Source organism: Lupinus angustifolius, chromosome LG06 (genome assembly GCF_001865875.1).
Source record: "Lupinus angustifolius cultivar Tanjil chromosome LG06, LupAngTanjil_v1.0, whole genome shotgun sequence".
NCBI classification, from domain to species: domain Eukaryota; kingdom Viridiplantae; phylum Streptophyta; class Magnoliopsida; order Fabales; family Fabaceae; genus Lupinus; species Lupinus angustifolius.
Genome location: NC_032014.1, coordinates 23,019,810 through 23,029,011, shown reverse-complemented (window position 1 = coordinate 23,029,011; position 9,202 = coordinate 23,019,810). Strand labels below are relative to the sequence as shown.

The 9,202-nt window shown below is 36.0% G+C and overlaps 1 protein-coding gene across 1 annotated transcript; it reads left to right on the top strand.

The window, feature by feature from the left end:
• Positions 252-8,467, top strand: LOC109350262. The gene is made up of 11 exons (XM_019591460.1): positions 252-618; positions 1,261-3,588; positions 3,736-3,853; positions 4,152-4,237; positions 4,649-4,893; positions 5,265-5,351; positions 5,484-5,583; positions 5,912-6,119; positions 6,220-6,355; positions 7,317-7,374; positions 7,975-8,467. The coding sequence occupies exons 1-11, from the start codon at positions 526-528 to the stop codon at positions 8,110-8,112; spliced, it is 3,597 nt and encodes a 1,198-aa protein (XP_019447005.1). The 5' UTR covers positions 252-525; the 3' UTR covers positions 8,113-8,467.

Here is a 9,202-nt window from a genome sequence, read left to right as displayed (position 1 = left end):
CCACTTAATCCAATGACATGGGCCAATAAGATATAATCTAAAAAAACAAAAGTATTTGTTTCTCTTAAAACTGAGAGTGGTATGAGAACCCAAAACAGTCTAACATGTCATGTACCACTACTTATGATTGATTATAAAAATAACTAATTATTAAAATTTTAATTTAAATATATTTTTTAATTAATCACAATGAATGACATATTGAATAGTATACTTTATGGGACTGGATAGCAGATATGTTCTGAAGAAAAAGTGTTCCTTGGAGACAAAGTATTAGACTTGAAGTGAGAGAATGCGTTTGGCGAAATTTTGGGCTATAATCTTCGTCGTTTGATTTTCTATCAGATTCTTTCCTTTATTTTCTCTCTCTTATCTCTCTATCTCTTTCTATTTTGGTTTATAAACTTTATACCCAAACGTGCATGCAAAAAAAGAAAAAGAAAAAAGAAAACACTCAAGAGTGAGATTGTGCTCAAAACATTGTAGCATAATCGCCGTCGTTTCGAATTTCGAAATCTCTCTCCAATGGCGGTGAAGAATTCTCGTAGCAAAAAGCGCAAAAGGGATCATGTCGATGGAAGCAAAAAATCAAAACTTCTTCTCAATGAACGGGTCGAGGTGATGTCGATTTTTTTAACCCTTTTCTTAATAAAGATGTGATTTTTTTCGTTTTTCAATTTCTGGGGTTTTATTTTCCTTTTCTTTTTAATTTTTTTAAAGTTTTGATTGGGTTTCTATCTGTGCATTTGTTTCTATTTGTGCTAGCTGTTCTTAATTTTGGGTTTTGATTACTTTCCATTAGTGTTGTTCTGGGTCGCTGTGTTTTGAATGATTTCAGCTACATTACCTACGCCATTGTTGTTTTCATGATTTAATTCTCATTAACGGGTTTATGTTCATTCTCTTTGTCATTCATGCAATGTATTTTTATTCTCTGGCACTATTTATGGTAATGTGATAATGTGGAGTCACTGTTTATTTAGTTGCTACGAAGTTAATTGGTGAGCATGAGTGTGATGAATGATGATTTCTTAATTTCAAATTTTCCAATTCTCGAATTTCAAAGGTTTTAAATTTTTTTAGGTGATTTTCTGTTTATGCAAATGTGTAGTAATTATTGTTTGTAAAAGTTGCAATATTTACTTCTCATTATGATGAGTTGCTATTTTTAAGATACTTGGTGGTGAACATGAGTGTGATGATTTTGTTCATGAGATTTTTTCCATTTCAGGATCTTGAAAAGTTTCATAATTTTTTCAGGTGAGGAGTGAGGAGGACGGTTTTCTGGGCTCATGGCACCCGGGGATAGTTATAAAGTTTGATAAGCTGAAGCGGCATGTCAGATATGATAATATTTTAGATGATAATGGGATGGATTATGTGGAAGTAGTCAATGTTACTGGTGCTTTGGATGGTGATATTAATTCTTCATATGTCTATACTCGCGGGTTGATTAGGCCACCGCCTCCTACGATTTCATTTGAGGGATGTGAACTTCAGTTTGGTCTGTGTGTTGATGCGAATCACGAGGAAGCTTGGTGGGAAGGTGTTATATTTGATCACTGTGATAGAATGAAGGAGAGGAGAGTGTTTTTCCCAGATTTGGGTGATGAAATGACTATTGGAATTCATCAATTGCGGATTACTCAGGATTGGGATGAAGTTACTCAGGTGTGGGAGCGACGAGGGAAGTGGGTTTTTCTTGAATTGATTGAGGAGTTTCACAGGGTATCACTTGTTTCAGTTTCAGCAAAGCAAATTTGGTACGATTTACGGACAAAAAAGGACTTTGACATGATTAGGGAGTGGACTTTGAATGTGAAGTTTTTATGGAGAGACCCGGTGATGAAGGTAATTAGAGATTACTTGACTGTTACACTTGAAGAAGTCTTGTCACGCTTAGACCTACCAAGTACTTTACTGAAAGAAACACAAGAGCTGGAGTCAGTTGAACCTACTGCTAATCCTGACTCCATTTGGGAAGTTGATCAGGCCAACCCTCTGGTTGTAAATTCTGGCAGCGAATTCATTGACAATACAAATTTTAATTGTATCGGTAGTCCTATTAATGCATTTGATTCTGAACTTGGAAAAGGTGACACTCCTCTGAAAAATGGCGACTCATTAAATTTGTCAGATACCGTTCAAAACTATGAGAAATGTAATATTGATCCCTTTGTCGGTGTGGAACCAGATATGCATCTTATGGCAGACTCGAATATGACCTTTACTGAAAAGGAAATTTTGGTGCAGGAAGAACCTATTCCTCCTATTCAAGAGGTCTTACCTGAGTTGCAGAAAGAAGCTTCCTGTCATGATGCTGGTGAAGTAGTTGCAGGTGCTAGTTCTGAAAAAAATGGAGAAAGTGGATGCTCAAGTTGTTCAGGGTCAAATTGGAATCCTCTGATACTGTCTGAAGTTCAATTTTGTCCTAATGCTGTTACAGAGTATGCGCTTGGAGTTCATCGTTCTAAGGCGAGAGATGAAGTATTGAAACATCTTGCATATCTTGGATGGGAAATTGAGTGGACATCACGTTACGATGGTAACCAATACAGGTATAGATACAAGTCACCTGATAAAAATGGGCAGAAGATTTATTATTCGCTTGTTATAGTATGTAATATGCTAATGGATTCCATGCTGTCCCAAAAGGATCAAAGTATGAACAATTCTACAGATGACAGCCATCTTTCACATGTTCTTAATCAATCGCAAAAGATTCAGAATATAGACATTCTTACACCGATTGTGCCACCTCTTGTGGAAGATACACATGACCCTGAGTTTTGCCCTGAAGCTGTTGTGGAATATTACTCGCATGCATCTGAGATGGACATGGCTGATAAAAGAAAGTTGATACTGAAAGCAAGGAAGCATCTGTTAGCAGTAGGATGGATCCTTACGGATCCACCTCCTGATAATAGAAGAAAGGGGGTGTTGTATACATCTCCAGAAAACCGGAGATTCCATTCACTCTACACTGCATGTGGTTTTTATATCCAAGAAAGTAATCCTAACATGACCATTTCTCCAAAGCGGAAGCGGAAATGCTTGAAGAATTCGAAGTCTAACCTACTTAAGTTTCAAAGCAACGGATTACCTCTAAGGGTGCTGCGATCAAGTAAAAGTGTGCAACAGGTGTCTACCCCTTGTCCATCTCACTATAAACCTCAAAATGTTCTGTCTTGGTTGATAGACAGCAACATGGTGTTACCAAGGTCTAAAGTTTATTACCAGGCGAAAGGTAGGAACCGGGCTTTGGCTGAAGGCCGAATAAGTCGTGATGGAATCAGGTGTACCTGTTGTCAAACAGTACATACTCTTGCCGGGTTTGAAAAACATGCTAGCAGCTATCGTACCAGCAGACCCGCTGCTAGTATCCATTTGGAAGATGGTAGGTCACTCTTAGATTGCCAGATACAAATAATGGAAGACTATAAGACAAGGGAAAGTATGGAAAAACCATGCAATGATTTATGTCAAAGTGAGAATGATTATCTTTGTTCTGTTTGCCACTATGGTGGTGACCTGATTTTATGTGATCAATGCCCATCTTCATTTCATAAGACGTGTCTTGGTTTGGAGGTAGGTTAACCATTATCCTCATTAATAATGCCATGTTTACTTCTATATTATTTTTGCTTTCTTTATTAATTTATTTTAGGACTTTCATACCAATAATTGGTCTTGGATCTGAGTTGTTTCATGGGCTGGTTTCATTTTCCTGTATAGGATATCCCTGATGGTGATTGGTTTTGTCCATCATGTCGATGTGGGATGTGTGGCCAAAGCAAAATTGATGGTGCTGAGGATGGACATTTCCTTACTTGCATTCAATGTGAACACAAGTGTAAGATAATATGTATATTCCATTTAATAATTCATCCATGCCTGGATATCTTTTGATTTTAGCGTGTATTTGCATGCATATCTACCCTAGACGCAACGTAAGGTTGTTTTCCTTGTGACTTGGTCATGAGTTCAAATCCCGGTAACAATTTCTTCACTTATGAGGGTTAGGTTACGTACATCTATCCTCCCCAGACCCCACTAGGTGAGAGCCTCGTGCACTGGGCCTCGCTTGATTGGTGTGCATTCTAAAAGAACATTGCAATGCTCATGGTGTCATCCTTTTCAACCTTATGCAGATCATGTTAGGTGCCTGAGGAATAGAGATTTATGTAAATCGAGAAGTGATTTGGAAAACTGGTTCTGTGGAAAAGACTGTGAAAAGGTAGGCATATTGCCCCTCCCTCTTCTTCTTCTAGCTTTAGGAAGATTTTAGTTATATTTTGCTCAAAAATTGGTATTTCTTATCTACTACCATCAGGATTTTGTTTTCTTTTTCTTTTATTTTATTTTATTTTGTTGTGTTTATTTTAACCTTTATTGGAAGCATTATTCTACTGCTTTTAATTGCAACAAAGTTGTATTTATTGTTTATGGTTCTGAATAGGTGATAGTGGTCAAAAGTTCGACATGAGAGTTTTATGGTATTAATGCTTGCTAATCTAGGATGAGCTCATTATTTGCTTCTTGAGTTTTCTGACCATGCTTGCTTATATGCATATATCATTCGGTAGATGGTTAATGATGCTTGATTTTGTTAATTTTACTTTGGATTCTCTTCTCTATTCTATTGCAGATATATGCAGCCTTGCATAAACTATTGGGAGAGCCAGTTTCAGTGGGTGTGGGAAATCTAACTTGGACATTGGTGAAGTCTATCACCTCTGAGAGTTGTGATCTCGATAGCACTGAAAATGAGCCATTGGCAGAAAATTTCAGCAAACTCAAGGTTGCTCTATCAGTGATGCATGAATGTTTTGAGCCCTTAAAGGAACCTTTCTCCAGCAGAGATCTTATGGAAGATGTTATATTTAGCAGATGGTTAGAAATTCTAAGCCTTCAAGCTTGGCTTCTAATGTTTTACTATAGTTCTTTGTATTCTATGTTTGTCATACTCATCATTAGTGCTTAAAATATACCTCAGAAAATTGTAATGTGATGATATTTTACCTTTAATCTCACGTTTCCTGAGATGTTCAATTTGGACTGTTATATTTTTGTGTAACAAATAAAGTTGTTTGCATGGCAATATTTCATTGTTAGAAATTATACCATGTTTCCATAAGTCTATTACAAGAAGAGGTTTACATATACTATATTTACTGTTTGTGACCATGATATCTGTTTCTAAATTGTGTTACATTATTGTTGTATCTCTAAGTTAATATCTTATGCACTTTGGAACTTTGTAGGTCAAAGCTTAATCGATTAAATTTCAAGGGTTTCTATAATGTTCTTCTGGAAAGAAATGATGAACTGATTAGTGTGGCAACTGTCAGGTGAGTATAAGGATCTATCAAACTATCACTATCAAGCACCAAGCTTGGTTTGATTGCAAATTCTATTTAGCTGAAGTTTTCTACCTCTTTTCATGTTACGGTAATCCGATTTTCTATTTCAACTTTTTTTAGGGTCCATGGAAGGAAAGTGGCAGAAGTACCTCTTGTTGGTACTAGATTACAGTACCGTCGTCATGGAATGTGTCGCATTTTAATGAATGAGCTCGAAAAGGTAACTCACATATTTTCCTCTTATCTTTTTTTGTTCATTTGTTCCGAGGTTCCTCTTTACTTATCTTTTTTGGTCTATTTCCCATCCTTGGAAGCCTTTCTTTTGTTTTCCTTATTTTTTTGGCCTGGACTAAATGGTATAATATTGCACTTGGTTGTTTTCTCACTTGGTTGTTCTATTAAAAGAAAGTAATGACATTGCGAAATCTATTTTTTAATCATGTCAATGTGTAACGAATACAATCTGGTAATTTTACATTAAAATAAGTCGTAGAGTAACAAATATATTTGAATATATCATTTTCTGACCTGTATTTTTCATTCATCAGAGGCTCGTGCAATTAGGAGTGGAAAGGCTAGTTTTGCCTGCTGTTCCTAGTGTGCTAGAAACATGGACAGGTTCTTTTGGCTTTGTAAAGATGACTAATTTAGAGAGGTCAGAATTTCTGGACTATACATTCTTAGATTTCCAGGGTACCATGATGTGCCATAAGCTTTTGATGAAGGTCCCGTCTCCAGATTCAGTTTTGTCAATAGGTTTGTAACTTCTTATTATTCTTGGTTTTTATGAACGAGACAAGGAAATAAGTTTGCTCCCACTCTAACTGGATTATAACTTCAATGCTACTTATTGCAGAGTCCCAACAAAAACCACAGTATGCTTATTCTGGAAGTTGTATTATTAACTTTGGTAATTCCAGTCCAGTATCTGAATTATATCAAGCTGAAGAGATTGAGAAAAGAGGGATGATGTACCTTCAAATGGGCGATGAGTAAGTCTCACCTCTGTTTACTAAGTCCTAGTCATTTTAAAATGGCACTAGATGCTGTATTTCACACACATAGGAGAATAAGTATAGGCAGTCTAATATTGTGCAGTAATGAGTTTGGCAAGGAAAACAATGAAAGTGGTATCAGAACTCTGCATTTAGAATGTTGCATGTGAATTAGTTCTTGGCATAAAAATAATCCCTTTATTATTGAAATGTTGAAATTTGGAAATTTAGTTTCAAAGTTAATCTTCGTGGTAGATTTTTTTATAAGAAATGTGTTTTTATGTATTTGGGGACATATTACATATATGTGGCTTTCAGCAGCTGGTTTTATAGGGTAGTGTTTTTGTAAGATATACAAGTGGAAAAGTTTGTTAGGGATTAATTGTTATAAGATTTTTTGTGATTTTTGTTGTTTAGAACAAAATCTGAATCAGGTTTGGATTTTGTTAGGTAGGCTGCTTATTATGCATGATTTTGTTTCTTTATTTTCTCATAAAATGTAGCAGATGGCCAATTAGGAGCCTACCTAACAGAATCCAAACCCATTCAGATTTTGTTAGTCCTAGTAATAGAGGATAACCCAATAATTAGGAGATGATGACTAATAAAAACTCAAGGTGAAACAATTAGGAAGAATCAAGACCTAAATGGCCAATCAGAAGATGGGATTTTTTGACAGAACCTGGTGAAATCATTTCCCGACCCCAATTAGTAAGGAAAAGGCTTTGATTATGGTTGTTGTTATAGTGCTAGTAAATATGCTTAGTTTTCCTTCCCTTGACATCTAAAGCATGACACATTTTAGAGGAAATAAAGCATTCAAGTTGGTTTTCATTGTCATGCAAATCTCATTGTAGAGCAAGTATTTCATTTTTCGCTAATTGTCAACATAAATACGCTTTTCTGAGATTTTATGTTGGGAAGTGATGATGAATCTAACAAATTGATATTTTTCCAGTACTTGTGCAGGCAAAAATGATCATCTTGCTAGTGATGCTTGTGACCAGGTTACCATGGTACATTCATCTTATCCTTCAAATTGTTTTAACTTTTAAGATCATCTCCATCCCTTAGCATACGTCATGTATGGTTAAGGGTTTTGACGTCATCAATTCCTCAGAATACTTCCTTAGCTAACTCAACTGTCCAATAGTAAGCACATTTTACCATGTGCTAGGATCGACCAACGTATGAATTGCAATACTGATTCACCCACATAATTCACAAGATGGACCCACTTTGTTGCTTTTGTAGCCTTAGCTCCTATGCTCCACTTAGCATATTATAGCTAAGTGAAGCTTATCTCCTTCAAATGCTGCAATGCATGTTAGTTAGTATGCTAAGCTCTTAACACATATTGCTTAGCTAAACACTAAAGTTGCTCTAAGTGCAGTGTTATTCTTACGGCTTAGCTTGACAATTTTCTCTACAACTTTTCTTTCTGTTACACAAAGTACCAGTACTGTGCTATATAAGTCAAAGTAGTACGAAAGTTGTCGAGGATAGACATACAGAAAATGTTTGTTGTTTTACTGATTGACACTGTTGTAATAAAATAATTTCCTTTTTTGCCATTTTCTTGCTTCATTTTGACTGATAACTTAATTGATTCTTAGGTGAAGCAACCAAATCAGGAGGAACAACAGTGCCAGAATGGAACCAGTCCCGAATGGTTACTTGAAAAACAAGATGACAGGTTTAGTGGCTCATTTAAGTTTTACAGACGAAGAAGACTCAGAAAGGCGCATCAGTAGATTGTCATTATGAGCTGACTTTGCCGGAAATTGAAGTAGTGAGCATCAAAATTTTGTTTAAAAGAGGATTGGTTTTGGTAGTGTTCATCAATCCACACTAACCTCAGAAGTCTAGTTTCTTTTGTACAAAGTAAGAATACTTGTGTAGAAGCATGGAGCCACATTTGCAGTTGGTGCGTGTTAATATAATTTCAGAATGGTTTTGGAGAAATGATAATTTGACTGGGCATATGGAGCATGCCAAATTTTCTCGTTGCATTGTGGTGCTTATTTCATACTCATTCCTGTTATTTGAAAAATAATTTTGGGAAAAACAATATGGGGCACACTGTATATTTATATGTTTATTGTGGTAGTGTAGTAGGTGGGATAAAGGCTTGGAAGTCAAACGAGTATTTTACATAGAGCTGACAAAGAATTCCATTAATAACATGCCGTTTTATCCTTTGGAACAACTTGATGAATTTAGTAGATCTTTAGGAGGCTCAAATGACCATAGATAGGACTTATACAATTTTTATAGTACAATGATTGGTGCTCACTGTTTCTTTTTTGGGATCAATATTAGTAATGCAGTTTATCCAATGATAAACCCAATCCGAATTATAGAGCTACGACCCAATCTACTTAGTTATTAGTCAGTAACATCCCACAATAACCCTCCTCTAACATGAAACTGCCACTCTTAGTTACCACGGTGCAGCACCACCTTGCCTCTTAGTGTGATTACCATAATCAGTCACCACCCATCACTCCACCACCCTCTAGAAAAGATTTTGTAAAATTTTCCATACCAAGAAAGGAGATTGGTATGCCCTCACTAAAATCAAGTGATTTCCAAAGGAGGTGAGGAGAAACACAAGTTCATCAAGTTTCAGAAAAGTCATGATCAAATTAGAGTAAGATTAGAAGCAACAAAATCTACAAAATTCTGCATTCACTCTTAGAGTTTTATAATTTGATTTAGCTTGCATAGGCTAGGTGAAAGGAATACTGATTCAATGAGCCAGCTAGGTGTGCAATCAATGCTTAATGAACCAATAGTGGCTTGGTCTCTAGGTGTGTAAGTAATACTCAATGAGCCATCCTA

Bases quoted from the DNA above. Each gene is read 5' to 3' on its own strand.
- LOC109350262 (XM_019591460.1), top strand. From the start codon at position 526: ATGGCGGTGAAGAATTCTCGTAGCAAAAAGCGCAAAAGGGATCATGTC. The intron at 619-1,260 runs GTGATGTCGATT...TAATTTTTTCAG, and splicing joins TTCTCAATGAACGGGTCGAG to GTGAGGAGTGAGGAGGACGG. The intron at 5,584-5,911 runs GTAACTCACATA...TTCATTCATCAG, and splicing joins TAATGAATGAGCTCGAAAAG to AGGCTCGTGCAATTAGGAGT.